At 42.4% G+C, this 16,759-nt stretch overlaps 1 protein-coding gene across 4 annotated transcripts in view; it reads left to right on the forward strand.

The window, feature by feature from the left end:
- MMP16 (matrix metallopeptidase 16) overlaps positions 1-16,759 on the forward strand; it is a 241,348-nt gene that overhangs the window by 96,447 nt on the left and 128,142 nt on the right. For all 4 annotated transcript variants that reach the window (XM_084621483.1, XM_084621484.1, XM_084621486.1 and 1 more), the window contains one exon: positions 15,162-15,310. In XM_084621483.1, the coding sequence (XP_084477609.1) occupies positions 15,162-15,310 (149 nt within the window). The remainder of the gene's footprint in view (positions 1-15,161; positions 15,311-16,759) is intronic.

Here is a 16,759-nt window from a genome sequence, read left to right on the forward strand (position 1 = left end):
GACTGGAAAGGGAGAGGATGTTGAAAAATCTGGGAGAGTGATGTCTCTGGCCCTGCCCAAAGACTCCAGCTTTCAAAATTTCCTCTCACTAATACATGACTAATAAATATGAAGCTCCACCCTTAGGACAGGAGAAAGAGCTTTGTTTTTCTTCTCCCATGAAGCATCTCTTGGTTCATGTGAGAGGGAAGGGTCTCCACTACTGCTTCACCGGATCTTCTGGCTCCTGAGAGGAGCAAAAATGGAAAAGTCACTGCTACTCTCCCAACCTCCATATTTTTGGCTCTATCCCCCTGTGATTAATCCCAGTGTTTGTTGTTATTCATATGTATATATAAAAGACCCAGAGAATCAAATATTCAGCTCACACATTTATATTTAACAACGCTACCACTTTTCCAAAGCTGGTTTCTTATTTTCAAAGCCAAAATTGCAAAAGTTTGTGTATCTCTGTGTTAAACTCAATTCTCAGTGCACATATCAGGCAGTATACACACACAATGTGGGAGGGTGCACACATACAAGTCCTCAGCTTGTGCCTGTGTATCAGGAATTGTACACTAGCAAGTTGCGCCTATGCAAACATATATGTACCCTTTTGAAAAGATGGACCAAGCTGCTGGATGATAGGGCTGGCCCATCTCTAATTTGCCAGTGGTTTATAGTAGATCAAGTCAAAATGTCTTATGTTAAATTGAACACAAATGAGTATCTAATAAGATGTTGCTTGAAGTATTTAAACATAATGTTCACAGGATTAGCATGCTAATGACATTGCTACAAGAATACAGAACCTATTATGTTTAATCATTACAAATGCAGTTTCTAAAATGCATTAGATGGCATTGTTTTGCATATTATCTTCCTTAATTTTATGGAAGATCATGCTTCTTAGAAAAAAAGTGTTTCTCTCATTCCCCTTTCATCATCTTTAAATGTAGCTGTATTTTTTGATCTAGAAAGATAATGCATGCACAGAGAAAAACACAATGCGTACATTGTTATAAAATGAAATAATTTTACCCAAGTTTACTGTAAGGAAAACTATTGTCTCAGTTTTAATGATCCATTTTTTTCTAATTACAAATGCAGGTGTAAGTTCTACGCTTGCTGGACAGTGGGCACCTCTTGCTGAGCCTTACAAGGTGCTGAGTCCCCTCAACTCCCATTGCAACCTCTGACAGTTGAGAAAGCTCAGCAATGTGCATGATCAGGCCACTAATTAACCTACTGCATTTTAAATTGAAGTAATGATGACAGTAGCCCCATAGGGGAGCTAATAAGAGACAGTCTCCTGGTTTGCTTTGAAACAATTCCTGTGTATCCCTCCTTGTTTGCAGGAATCACCTTGTCACATCACCCACTGGCATGAATCTGCCATTCACCACTTTTACTTTCGTACTCCTGCCCTTTAACAATAACAACAAAAGGAATTTTGGAAAGTGACATAAAAAGGAGAATTGCAGATGCACTGAAATGCGTGTTGCCTTTCTATTAATTGTGGAAGGAATCCATACATCTGCTAAGTAAATGGGATTCAGTTACTTTTAAAGTGAACACATTTGATGGCTTGTAGGTTCATGAAAGTGAGGGTCTAGTACAGCTAGCCACAGTGGTCATACTCTGTCATCAGTCAATGGATGTTTTGTACCAGTATTGACTGTGGTCCATAGTACATAGTACATAGTACACATTACTTCAATTTAAGTTACTTCAAGTTGCAGTGGGGGAGGTTTAGATTGGATATTAGGAAAAACTTTTTCACTAAGAGGGTGGTGAAACACTGGAATGCGTTACCTAGGGAGGTGGTAGAATCTCCTTCCTTAGAGGTTTTTAAGGTCAGGCTTGACAAAGCCCTGGCTGGGATGATTTAACTGGGAATTGGTCCTGCTTCGAGCAGGGGGTTGGACTAGATGACCTTCTGGGGTCCCTTCCAACCCTGATATTCTATGATTCTATGATTCTACAGCAAGCAGGCTAGCAGGCAGCAGCTGTATAACCTTCTGCACATTGTTCTGTCCAGGTACTTCATCTGTAACATACTTTTTAATCTAGTCATGAAGCCAGTTGTGACACGTTTTATGGCGATTTTGAAGTATGGGCAAATGTCGAACAAGGCACTACGATGAATCACTAAACTCATTTTCATGTGTGACCTAAGTAGGATTTGAACCATGGTGAAATGCCAGTCTATTAACAAACTGTCATATTTACTGGACCAGAATTAACATGAAGGAAATGGAAACTGTTAAAGGGATGTAAAAATATCAATGTATTTATCTGGCATTGTCACCGTTGCTGTTTACAGTACAGAGCTACGGCATGTCTCCATGTAAATCACACATAAAGCAAAGAAAAATAAAACAAGGGTTACCTGTGGCGAATGTCAGTGAGAACGGTTGCAGGTAAGTATATAAATTCTTCTGCTGGAGCACTATAGTATTAGCATTCTTCCAATATTGGAGGCAAGGCTGCAAAGGTGGGGTAGGTGGGGATGGAGTAGTAGATTAGCCATTTTTCATACAAGCATCTCCTGGTGACTCCTGTAGTTTCTGATTAGAAATCCAATCATCACTTACCGCACGTCTGCAGATGGTGTCTGCCTGGGGAAAATGGGGTTCAGACTAGTTAAATGGAAGACATAAACTGCTCCCAAGATTGGGGGTTCCTTCCCCCAGGAAATCCGTAGGTTGGGGAGATTGCACTCCTTGCCTCCTCCGCTAACCCCCTAACGCCTCACCTAAAGAGGAAGATATGATGGAAACTCCCAAGACTGACCCTTGCATAATTTTCTGTGGCCTCTTCTTACCCTCTCCTGTATTTCCATAGGAGGCTATGATTTGGTTATAGTCATATGCTTTACTTTCCTTATAAAATCCAAATCCATCTAACTTCTCCAGGCTTCTAAAGAAAAACAGGAGCAAAGTTTCTCAAAGGGACATTATAGCACTTAAAATATTATAATTTTATGAAATAATCAGAAAAAGCCTGATTCTAAACTACAAGAATGTGTTTAGCAGAATAATAGGCAGCTTTGAACCACAGCATCTCTAAAGTTTAGGTCTCAAACAGCTGACTTTTTCTGAGAAAAGAAGAGACAGGCAAAAATGAGAAATCTAAGTTTTTTAAAAGTAGTTTTAGTGTGAATTTATTGTAAAAGGCTATTTTGATCATGGGATTCAAAATTATTCCCTTACACAAGCTTGGAATTGATAGAAAAACTTCAAATTCTATAATATTTGCAATCACAAGCTTTTTAAAATACTGAACAGCAATTAATATAACCTTTTACTGTCTCTACATCCCCAAAGTATATATCTGAACTGAACCCTGAGCTGCTAGAATATGTATTGCAAGGAATGGGGACAGGATTACTTGTGGAAGAGGGGTGGAAGAGAAAGAAGTAGGGCCAGCTCCAGGCACCAGTGAAGGAAGTAGGTGCCTGAGGCAGCCAATAGAAAGGGGTGCCACTCTGTCTGTCATTGGGGCTGCACATCCAGGTCTTTGGCGGCAATTCGGCGGCAAGCCCTGCATTCCCTCTCTTCCTCTTCAGTGGCACTTAGGCGGTAGCTCAACCAGGCTTGTTTTTTTTTTTTTTCCCTTCGCTGCTTGGGGCGGCAAAAAAGCTGGAGCTGGCCCTGGAAAGAAGAGAAGATAACTTCCATTTCAGTGAAGTACCTTGGGGCCCAATGCTGCTGTCATTGAAGTCAGTTTTGCTGTTGATTTCAGTGGGACTAAGTTTGGATTCTTTTTCTCTACAGTTGTAGAATTTTACATGTTGACTGTATGCGCCTGAGTGTGCAGTGTGGTATGGTATTTGTTAATTTGCTTTGGTCTGGTTTTTATTGTTTTGCAGATCTGATCTCTACGGAATATGAGAACACTATTATTTGTATTTATATTTTAAGGATATATTTCTAGAATTCAAAATTTGTTTTTGCTTAGGTCTGTAAAAAGATAGAAAAAAAATATGAGGAAACAAGAAATGAAATGAAAGTGCTATGGAGACCAACAAGAAAAAATGGGTTGACTAATACAAGTTTCATATAGATGTTTATCTTGTAATCCATAAATTTGCTGATGCAAACGTAAAGCCTTGGAAAGTGCAATAGTAGTTACTTTATCTAATAGTTTCAAATACCAAATGTCAGATGTGATTTAAATAATCATTTCCCCAAAGGAACTTTGCAGCTTGACCTTTTGATTTTATTACAATGGACTACCTTCCCATGAGCCTTTTTAAAGTAGCACACCACCATCTGTTGGTACATTATGTATGTATGTATTTCTTGTGTAAATGTCTTAGAACAAAGTTTCTATACTTTTATTAAGATAATTTGAAACCATCTATTGGGACATATACAAAGGACAGTTTTTTTCATCAATATCATATATATAGGTACATATCCAAATTACATTAGCAGGAATGCCAAATAGCCATGCAATGCAAATTTAATTCTATATCAGTAATGTATATAAAGTAGTTCCTATTTTTCTTATATAGACAATGAAGCTAAATTTTTATACAGGCAACAAAGATAGTTCTACCCCCACATAGCTGGCATAGGCAAAACTGATGGGTGCTTCTTTTGGGAAGTAATTGACAGGCTGCAGTGATCACTCACAGAGCTCAGAAAATTCTGCAGGATTTCCAATTAGCACAAGCACCTTCAGTCACTTCTTTGCTTCTTATGAGATGGTGGCAACAAATGCATATTGTCTTCCTTTTTTTTCTTTTTTTTTTTGGTATGGTGTGGATGTATGTCTGTGATCATTTTTTATATCTTTTAATGTCTTTGTACAGTGGAATCTAAAATAGATGAGGTAAAAAAGAGAAGAAAGTGTTAAATTGTAGGAAGAAAGCAGCAAGCTGTATCAATCCCCTGCTTACCATTCGAGCCAATGACTTGGAAGAAACACCCCTCCTCACAAGTACTGTGGTGATGAGCACACTACAGATAAAGCCTGTGTATATAGATTAGATAGATTTAGACAGAAATATTCAGCTTGAAGGTGAGGTAGTGTAAATGTATGGGGATCAAAGAAATGCTAATACTAAGGCATGCTAGGGTTTATCCCCTCAACTTGCTGTAATCCTTTGTAGTGTAATGATGAGAAAGAAGCACTTTGAACTCTAGTTATTGCTGTACTAGAGACCTCATTAAATCACCAAGTATATGGCACTTTACACATTCCAAGCCCTTTACAAATCCTTGCAACCCTGTGAGGAGGGAAGTAGGTAAATATTATCCATGTTGTACAGACTGATGCACAGAAAGGTCAAGCAAATTTCCCAACCCAGACAGAGAGTCAGTGGCAGGATTGGTTCCTGACTGTCAGCCTCATGCTCACTCCTCTAGAACACACTGCATGTATGTCAACTATCCTGATCGGCCAGCAGTGCTCTGTGTCCTGGGCAGCTGAATGAGCTGTTCTGTTGTATATTCCTGCCATTAGATAGGCCTGTACAGAGCAGGCTTAGATGGTGGAGCATAGAAAGGCATAAAGACAGAAAGGATGTGCATGAAGTGGTACACAAATGGAGGACATCTGTCGGAGAGCACACAGAGACAGATGGATATCATTCACAGGAGAAGTGAGGCAAAGTAAGGGGGAGAGAGAAACAGGATTTCAATAGGGTGAGCTGTGAGGGATCTAAATGGGAAGAGGGGACCCTTAGCAGATGCCTGAGGCTAACTCCTGTGTGTGAAAGAAGGGGGAGAAGCCCATGTCCCCTCTGTAGAAAGTTCCCTGGAGAAAGGGGGTGCCCTACAGCCCCAGTATCTCCCTCTCTTAGGTAGGTCAAGATGGAGGTAGACCAGCCATTATCCTTCTGAGAATGCTTCTCCCCAGGACAATATCTATAGGTAAGGTGAGCCTGTTTTGGAGATGGAAGATTGTGAGGTTTTAGGGTGAGCCTGTTCAACTTTATATAAAGATCCAATGCACTGGGATGTTTAGCTGAGTAGAAGTTGACTGTATAACTTTGGAAGCTGCATTACAGAAACCATTGAGCAAAAACTTCAGAAAATGATTATGAAAATGCACAAATACTCTTTCATCATGAAAGAGGTAGGGACTATCTTTTATTTTGGGTTTGTTCAGACTAGCACAATAGGGCCCTTTCCCAATTAGAGCCTCCCTCCCCCCAAAATAATAAAATGGGACACTTATTCAGTTTCCTGATTCTCTGTGAATCATTTATTTAATCCTCATGGTAGGAGCAGACAGTTGCAGACCTAAGATTAGAGAGATGGGGAAACATTGTGACTATTCAGGAGCGTGTTTGGTTTTGCTCCTAGAGTATAGGTTATCCCATTTCAAAGGACTTGGAGTGGTACTTTGCACATGTGTGGGTCATGACAGAAATAATAAAGGATTAGTGTACTCAATATGGGCTCTTCTCCTGGATAATTCTGTCCCAGTGTCTTTCCAGTTAAAATAAAATAAAAGGGTACTCTCATGGGATTGCTTTTTCATGTTGTTGGGTCAGCAGGAACACAGACTGCAAAGGATTTATTCTCAGGTAAATTCAGGAGCATATGTCCCTGAGCAGGGACATGATAACAGTTGTCAAATACATAAAAGGTTGTTACAAGGAGGAGGGAGAAAAAAAATTCTTCTTAGCCTCAGAAGATTGGATTAGAAGCAATGGTTTTAAATTGCAGCAAGAGAGGTTTAAGTTGGACATTAGGAAAAACTTCCTAACTGTCAGGGTGGTTAAGCACTGGAATAAATTGCTTGGGGAGGTTGTGGAATCTCCATCATTGGAGATTTTTAAGAACAGGTTAGACAAACACCTGTCAGGCATGGTCTAGATAATACTTAGTCCTGCCATGAGTGCAGAGGACTGGACTAGATGACCTTTTGAGGTCTCTTCCAGTCCTATGATTCTATGATTTCAGAGTTAAGTTTTGGTGTGAATAAAATTGTTATTGTATGGAATTATCTGGCTTCAGGACAGATTTTCATAGGCACATTGTCCTGTCCCACCAGACTTATCTTTGTTTCACCCTGGATATATTGTGCACAATAGCTCTTGCCTGTGGTTTGGCCATCTCACAGAAGATCTGGAGAGATATGACAGAGATATCACAGCAGCCCTCAGTAAAAAGAATGTCATTAACTGTGTACATGGAAGTCTGACACCTCTAGGGACTTCTCTGTGGATTAATCAAATTAGGCATAAACAGGGTTCTGCAAGCTTTCTATGACTTAGTTATATAAGTTTCAAGAGCTTCTCTTCACCTTTTCCAGCATCTTACTTATCTGGCCAATTTCTTCCATACAGCACACTCCTCATAAAAGTATTCTCATTTTCTAAGAGGCTACAGAAAATCCAGCAAGCCATAAGGAGGATAACGTCTCTTTAACATATGCTCTCTGAGGGAGTGTTTACATCTATTTGGACAGTTAGTTTCATATCTGGAGGTGGTTCCCTGGGCCTGGCTTCATAATAGACTTCTTCAGAGATTTCTATTAGTGACTGGAGAGCATTGTCCTGAATAATTTGTGAAGTAGGTTCTCAGTCTTCAGTCAGTAATAAAGTAATAAATCCACTCTTGTTGTGGATAATTGAATCATGTCTCCCAAAGAAATTTCCTTCCAGGGCCAAGCTTTTGGTCATAATATGTCCCAACTGGTCCCAACCCGCTCTCTAGCTGGACAGCAGTCTGTTGCTGTTGGGTCCAACTGCTGAATCCCATGTGCTTCCAAGTACCCTGGGTCTGGGTAGTGACTGGGACTTTCAGTTGCACTCCTCAGTACAGATCCCAGGTCTAAGAAGTGAGACCCCACAGTCCAGCTGTCCTGACCCTGGAACCAGTGCCACAGCCCTTCTGAACACTTTTACTCTTAAACAACAGTACAGTGTTAGATCTTAGGAGAGCAACTATTCTGAACCCTCTTCATTGTGACTATCTCTGACAGTCCTGGGTTTGGTCTGAATCCTTGAACTAGGCAACCCGTGTGTCCTTCTTGGGGTAACTGTCTTGCTTCTGCTGAGGGAATGGCTTCTTGCTCGGAAAAGCCTTTGTCAGCTTTCTTGCCCAGGAAATTGTATTGGGGAGTTTCCAGGCTCTGGCCCCTAGCTCCATACCTACCTAGTCAGCTTCTGGGTAGAAAGTCATTCAATGTAAATGGCTCCTGCTAGCTGCAGACCTATTGTTCCACTCCAGTGCTGCTGGCTCTTTATTGCTCTGTCACTGATTCCCAGACATAGGTGTCTCCACTGGGTGTCAGTTCCCTGCTTCAGGATGGATGATCTAATCCACAATGAAGGTTACAATCATAAATGACATTCATAAAACAACTTGAAATTCATAACATGACACAGACATATCCCCAAACTGTCACAATGATCGTTTGTACTGGCAGTGGGGCTCAGAAAGCAATCCAGTTTATTTCAGTATTTTCACTAGACAAGAACTCAGTCACCTTTTTTCCTGTCTGGAAAGAGAGGACATCTGTTAAATTTGCAGGCCAGCAGTTTGGTTCCTCCTTTGTTCCATCTAAACACTTGTTTTGACATCTTTGTACTAGCAGACAGAATTGTTGTTTGTGAACTTCTGAAGGTGGTTGTTTCCAATTAAGTTCTCTTCCACCCCAATATGAGGTTTCAAAGAAAGGGCTTGCTTATTAGATCCAGGTCAGTGGGTTCTGAGGAGTCAGGATTTCTTAGTTGTTAACTTGTTTCCTTTATCTCAGATTCCACCAAACACACCAGTCAGAGTCGTTGAGTTCATTTGTTAATTGCTATAGTTATTATCCATGTTTATAGATACTGTTAACAGGCTCGGATACCTTCTCCCACTGTTTATGTTGCTGTTATTTATGACATATTAACATGTTATCTTTGGTAAGTTTTAGAAATCATAGAAATGTAGGACTGGAAAGTACCTTGACAGGTTACCTAGTCTAGTCCCCTGCACTGAGGCAGGACTAGATATTATCTAGACCATCTCTGACAGGTCTTTCTCTAACCCAGTGGTGAGCAACCTGAGGCCCACATGCGGTGAATCAGGGTAATCTGATTGCGGGCCACCAGACATTTTGCTGACAGTGACCATCCTCAGGCATGGCCCCCTGCAGCTCCCAGTGGCTGCGGTTCTCCGTTCCCGGCCAATGAGAGCTGCGGGAAGCGGCAGCCAGCACATCCCTGCCCACTGCTTCCCACAGCTCCCATTGGCCGGGAACGGTGAACTGCGGCCATTGGGAGCTGCAGGGGACCGTGCCTGCGGAATGTCAATGTCCGCAAAATGTCTCGTGGCCCCGCAATCAGATTACCCTGATGGGCCACATGCGGCCGGCAGGTTGCCCACCACTGGTCTAACCTGTTCTTAAAAACTCCAGGGATAGAGATTCCATAACCTCCCTAGATAATTTGTTCCAGTGTTTAACTACTTTTACAGTTAGGAAACTTTGCCTAATGTCCAACCTAAATCTACTTCACTGCAATTTAAGCCTATGTCCTGTTCTCGATGGTTAAGGAGAACAATTTATCACCCTCCTCCTTATAACAACTTTTTACATGCTAGATGACTGTAGTCAGTCTTCTCTTCTCCAGACTAAACAAACCCGTTTTTTCCAATCTTTCCTCAGGGTCATGTTTTCTAGACCTTTAATTGTTTTTGTTGCTCTTCTCTGGACTTTCTCCCATTTGTCCACATCTTTCCTGAAGTGTGGTGCCCAGAACTGGACTTGACACTCAAATGGAGGTTTATCACTGCTGAGTAGAGTGGAAGAATTATTTCTCATGTCTTGCTTACAACACTCCTGCTAAAACATTCCAAAATGATGTTTGCTTTTTTTGCAACAGTGTTACATTGTTGATCCATATTTAGTTTGTGATCCACTATCAGCCCGAGATTCTTGTCTGCAGTACTATTTCTAGGAAGTCATTTCCCACTTTGTATGTGTGCAGTTGCTTGTTGCCTCCTAAGTGGAGTACTTTGCATTTATCCTTACTGAAGTTCAACCGTTTTAATGCAGACCATGTGTCTAGTTCATCAAGATCACGTTGAATTCTAATCCTGTCCTACAAAGCACTTGCAACCCCTCCCAGCTTGGTATTGTCCGCAAACTTTATAAGTATACTCTCTATGCCAAATCATTTATGAACATATTGAACAGAACTGGTGGGCCCTCACTCAATATACCCTTCCAGCTCAATTGTGAACCATTGATAACTACTCTTTGAGTACAGATTTCCAGCCCGTAGTACACCCATTTTATGGTAGGTTCATCTAGGATATATTGTGTTACTTTGTTTATGAGAAAGTCATGTGAGACAGTGTCAAAAGCCTTACTGAAGTTGAGATAGGATGATATCTACTGCTTCCTCCCATCCACAAGACTTGTTATCCTATCATCTGGGGAAGCTTCATACCGAATAGCTATGCTGCAGAAGGCATCCAAAATTTCGGTGCTCTTTGAAGGGCCCTGCTGTTTTCTCAGGACATTAAAAAGAGGAAGAGGAAGTCCGTCAGTACAGGACTGGTGAAATCAGAAATATAGGGGGCGGGAAGCAGAGCAGAAATTACCCTATACCAGGGGCGGGCAAACGTTTTGGCCTGAGGGCTGCATTGGGTTTGCGAAATTGTATGGAAGGCCGGTTAGAGGAGGAGGTCGTGGCCCTCCACCCCCCTCGCCCCGCGGGACTCATGCCCCATCCAACCCCTCCTCTCATTCCTGACTGCGCTCCCGGGACCCCTGCCCCATCCAACCACCCCTTCGCCCTGTCCCCGACTGCCCCCGGAACCCCATCCAGCCCCCACTCCTTCCTGACTGCCCCCCCGGGACCCCTGCCCACATTCAACCCTCTGTTCCCACCCCGACCCCTATCCACACCCCACCCTCTGACCACCACCCCAAATTCCCCTGCCCTCTATCCCCCTGCTCCTTGCTCCCTTACCTCGCTGCCTGGTGTACCGGAGGCTGGCGGGCCATGCTGCCACCACCACCACACAGCACAAAGCACCGGGTCAGGCCAGGCTCTGCAGCTGTGAGGCCCCAGGAGCTCACAGCCCCGCCGCCCAGAGCATTGCGCCGGCAGCGAGGTGAGGCTGCGGGGGAGGGGGGAACAACGGGGAAGGGAGCACAGCAGTAGAGGGGCAGGGGGCTAGCCTCTCCAGCCAGGAGCTAAGGGGCCAGGCAGGAGGGTCCCGCAGGCCGGATGTGGCCCACGGGCCATAGTTTGCCCACCTCTGCTCTATACTGTTCTCTGTAAACAATAGTTTCTGATCTTCCTCAACAGTTTGTCACTGAAAAATCGTCAGTGTTTGTTACAGCAGGTAGGCTTGTAATTAGAATACACCAATTTCCAGTTTACAACAGGCACTATTGGGGCAGCCCTAAGAAGGCCATGTAACGGTTGAAGGACAATAGTGTAACTCAAGAAACTCCATTGGTGTACATTTTCACATAGACATATGGTAACAGTTACAAAAGTGCCTACATGACATTTTCAAAAGTGACATAGGCATTTAGGTGCCTAAATCCTATTATCTTTCAATGCGTCTCAGGTACGTAAATACCTTTGCCCCTTTTTGAAAATAAGAATTGCCTCCTAAGTCACTCATATAATTTGTTTAAAATTTGTGGGATTCTATTTTTTCATGTAAAATGCTTCAGCCCCAATGCTTTATTTCTTCTTAAAATAATCCCAAAATCATTTTGTTACAGCCCAATGCTTATTGGTAACCTAGTAGGAAACTAGTATGCATATGCAGTGGAGGGGGGGGGGGAACTGGTTATGAAACACTTCAGGTTTCCAAGAGGTTATTGTGAACAGTGAGTAAAAAACATATATATGAAAACTACCCCATACAGTTTACTGCATGATGGGAAAGTTCTACCTGGAAAACTGTACTTGGGATAACATGCATCTTTTTATATTAATCTCATAAATGAGTGAAATCTATTACACACTTTGTCACTGTTAACTGGGTAACAGAGTTGATGCAGTCTTCACTGCAACCCCAGTCATTACATGTATGAGGAGTGTACTTCACTATTTTCTTATTTCATGTTAGATGAGCTCCCTAGAGTATGAGATGGGTTCTGAAAGTGCACTTCCCTGACAACACTGCACTGGATTAGAACAGAGGATACATCTAATTTTAGTACTGGGGAAGGGCAGTCTCTGCTCCACAGGGTACAAATCCATATTTGGAATACCAGAGGAAGAAGCTGGTACTGTCTCAGGCAACAGTGAAGTGTTGTCAAGAATGATTTTTCTTTCACACTTTACTTAATTGGTTTGTTTTCATTTCCTACATAGTTCTCACTCTCTGCAAGTCTCTGTTTCCCCTGACCTGCTCTATTCTGAGGTGATAAGTGTGAGCCCAGAAAATAACCTCATTCTTGGGTCTTCATAGTGTCACCATCAACTTTCTGCTTAGGGGAGTCGTACCTATTCCCTTTAAAGCCCATCCACTCTGTGTTTAATCTGCTGGAGACTATGCTCCCCATTTCTCCACCTCACATTTCACACTGCTCCTGCGGCCCCAGCCTAGAGAGTGAGAATCCAAGAATGAAAACAGATGTGGACCTCCTGTAGAAGGCATTGCAGCAGGTAGGATTTTCATTATTTGAAAACATTACCGGAAAGTCTTGAAATTCAGAGACCTGATCAACCAGAAGGTGTCCAGAGAGCAGAAGTGTATGAAGTAAATGAACTTTGGCCCAAAATGAGGAAGCTGGAGTCAAATGGGACCTGACAGTATAATCTCTTCCATTGCATGGAACATTGCTATTGGGCTAAGCCGCATTTGTGCTTTGAGTTGATATGTTGAGGCAGCAGTGGGCAGGGCATATGCTAATAATGACTTGGTAGGACACCTCCTCTTTTTGTAGAGCCAGATGAGCACAGCATCATCCTTCTGATTGTACACAAACTGTGGATGTGGTAGGCAGGTACAGTTTAAGCCTACTTGAGTTAAGACTTCTGAGCTGCTGATAAACATGAGGGTTTCATTTCAGTCATATATAATAGGCTTGTTCCTGTGTTGGCAATGACCCATGTCTTCATCTTTTATGGATGGTCGGTGGTTAATAAAGTTATCACCATCAATGATTTGGTGAACAATAAGGCTTGGATGAATGACACAGTGAGACCTCTGCTGTTGCATTTTTATCCAGCCAGGCATATGGTCTAACATGAGGCCAAGTAGGACTGAGAAGGTGTGGCTGTACTTTTTTCATCTGATTCATTTGATATTGATATTGTTGACCACAAAGTGTTGCTACGTATCTGTGCTCCCTTGCGAGGGTGGATGGAGTTGCTCTAGGGTGGTTGCTTATGTGAGAGGTCGTAAAGGATAGTTCTTTCTCACGTGTCCTAAGAGTTCTTTCATTCAGGGTGCCAGAGGATCTAGTCTTGTCACCCCAACTTTAGAAGATTGGAAAAGGATCATAATTCAGTGATTAGGTGGAGAGAGAGAAGCCTGAAATTCATTTATGGTGGAGAAGCCCCAAATTCACTGATTAGAAAAGCTTGCTTGGAGGTAGAGCTGTGGATTAATGAATAAGATGAGTGAAGGGGAGAGCCTCGAATTCACAAATTGGGGCTGCAGCGAAAGAGCCCTCTATGCCTCAGTTCCCCATCTGTGAAATGGGGGTGATGGCACTTTCCTACCTCACAGGGATATTGTGAGGATAAATACATTAAAGATTGTGAGCATCTCAGATACTGTGGTGATGGAGGCCATGTAGGTACCTTGGGTATAGAGCAGTGGTTCTCAACCAGTGGTCCGAGGCCCTTTGAGGAGCTGTGAGAAGGTTTTTTTTTGGGGGGGGCAACAAGCAGGGCCAGCATTAGACTTGCTGGGGCCAGGACAGAAAGCTGAAGTCTTGCTGCATGGGGTTGAAACCTGTGTCTTGAGCCCCACCAGTAATGAAGCTTTATGGGGCGGGGGGGGAGGAAGGGGGGCCCCTGTGGCATGAGACCCCAGGCAGTTGCTGTGCTTGTTACCCCCTAACACCGACTCTGGCTTTTATATGCAGAAAACAAGTTATTGTGGTATAAGTGGGCCGTGGAGTTTTTATAGGATATTGGGGAAGGTGGAGCGACTCAGAAAGAGAAAGGTTGAGAACCCTTGGTATAGAGCAGGCAACCTTAGGCACACAGCCCATAGGGTAATCTGCTGGAGGGCTGCAAGACATTTTGTTTACATTGACCATCTGCAGGCATAGCCCCCTGCAGTTCCCAGTGGCTGTGGTTTGCCATTCCTGGCCAATGGGAGCTGTGGGAAACGACACGGGCTGCAGGGATGTGCTGGCCACCGCTTCCTGCACCTTCCATTGGCCACAAGACTCCTCTTCACGCAGGCTGAAGCCCCAGCAGGTGCACCCCAGCTCTTGAACTTCTGAAGATTGTCATATGTGGCTTGGAGGGTCAATCAGTTTAGCCACCCCTCCTATAAAGCCTTAAATGGTTTGGGACCTGCCCCTCCCCCAGGAGTAATCACCTCTGATCACATACCATACTATCACAATTAGGAGCATCATAAGCATCTAAGCTAGATTCATGTTGATTTAGAAAGGAGGAGGCTGTTAGCAGGTTTTTCACCAGGAATCGGCGTTGACTCTGGTACTTCCTCATGCCCCTCCTCCCCACCCTTTTGCCTGTGAGAGTAAGGACTTGCTAACCTTCTTCGCATGTTTCAAACCCATCTTCTTCATGACTGTTTGAGAAGGAAATAAGAACAGTGTTATTGTGTATAAGAGCCATTGTAGATTTATTGTTATAATGGGCAAATATTATTGTGCACCACGTGGGTAGTCAATTATATCTGACATATGTGTGATGGATTTTATAATTTGTCTGCTTTAAAAATTGGTAGAAGTGCCTAGAGCCAGGGACAAGTGCTTCAATTATTACTTGAAATAAATAAATACTGTAAATAATTGAAGCTGGCACTTGCAGATAATAATGAGAACTGTCTCAAGAATATAAACTGCTCTTGGTCTTAAAACAGCAGAATCCTTAGTAAAGTTGGTGAGATAAAAGCCTCAAAGAATTTCTTCTTTACAAACTAACTTACATGGTTTATGTTTAGTGAATTAAAATCTTCATCAGATATGACATGGAGGCTAACTACAAGGTAATATTTTACTTAACTGTAATTTCTATGTAATAGGAACTGTACTTGTCATTGCAGGTATGGTTACAAAAGTATGGCTACCTTCCACCAACTGACCCCAGCATGTCGGTGTTACGCTCTGCAGAGACCATGCAATCAGCTATAGCTGCCATGCAGCAGTTCTATGGCATTAATATGACAGGAAAAGTGGACAGGAACACAATTGAGTAAGTAACTGGCACTGAAGTGCTCTCAACTTCTATATTTCAACAAAATAAAATAGGACTGTAGGAACTTGAAAGCACATGAACTGCAATGACTGGGATATCCAAAGAGTGCAGCAATTTCAAAGGGGGAATGGAAATGTCTTCATTTTTTCTGCTCTATTTCATACTGGCCAGTTGGCAAATTTCCCCTGTCAGCCCCTTGCCCTCTGCTTTTGAAGTGTGATTAAAAATAAAGGATTGGAGGGTTAACTGTGGGAACGGCTAATAGATAACACAGAAGGCGACAGAGAAGCCAGCTGATCATGGATAAGAAAAATGTCAGAAAAAGTATCCTGGTGGGCATAAACATTTCAAGGTGACTCTCCCTTTGGTGGAAAATCGTCAGGGAAGATTCCTTTCTCTTCCTCAATGCAAAAATATTTCAGGCTGTCCACTGGTCCATTCATTTAATGGTTTCCAGTACCATAAACACATGTGATTATTTTAATATAAAATAGATCTTTTAGTTTTGCAAGCTCTCTGAAATGTGAGTGATGTGGAGCGTATAATGTATGATTTCCTTGCCATGTTGCATTTTATATTGGTGTACACAGCCTAACTTGGTGCAACACCGTGATTGAAATGTACAAAGACATAAAGCAATGTCAAAGAAAAAGAATAATCATAAAAGGATAGTAGTGCACGCTTAAGAAAACGAACCTGGACACTTGTAACAAATAAACTGCTTGCTTGCCTTTTCTCTGTGGAAACTTAACGGGGATTTTATTTCTTTTTTTAGATAAGTTACTTTGCTTGAATATCAAGAGAGGAAAAATATAGCACCATGGCAATATATCCACTGGTTATTACATGCAAATGAATCCATACTCTTATTCTAAAATTAACAAAAAGCTTTCTGAAAAGAATTCTTCTCTCTTGTGCCCAGCCCTCCCCCCAATGTGGCATATGTTGTTATTCTTTCACAGTAAAATAGCTGACAGGAATGATTTTTCAATCACTTGGCAGTTTAGGAAAGGGTCTACCTAAACTGCTGATGCCAAAGAAGGATGGAAAAATCGTTGTATCCCAATAGCACATGCATTATTGCACTGAAAAGCAATAAAGCGAAGCAGTTTTTAGGGCAGCCCTAAGGGGAGATGAGGGGGTCAGACGTCCCTAGACTTAGGAATTTAAAAGACCTTGTAACAGATAATGCAGCAGGAAGAGAAACAGAAAGTGTATGCTACCTTGTGAAATAACCAGGTTCAGAAGCATGTTTTGGATTCAGCCTCCAGAGTAGTGATTACAGATAAGGTTCCTTGCGGAGCTGAAATGATTGAGCTTTGCAGGGAGAGTGTAGCTGCCCCACCCACTACTGGGTTTTTAAATGCTGCATTTGTGGTGGTTTTGAGGAGCCCCTTTATTCTGCTGGAAGGAAAAGGATCTGTTGTGAGTTGGTGGCAAGGGAAG

Source organism: Lepidochelys olivacea (assembly GCF_965140295.1).
Source record: "Lepidochelys olivacea isolate rLepOli2 genome assembly, chromosome: 2".
Lineage (NCBI taxonomy): Eukaryota > Metazoa > Chordata > Testudines > Cheloniidae > Lepidochelys > Lepidochelys olivacea.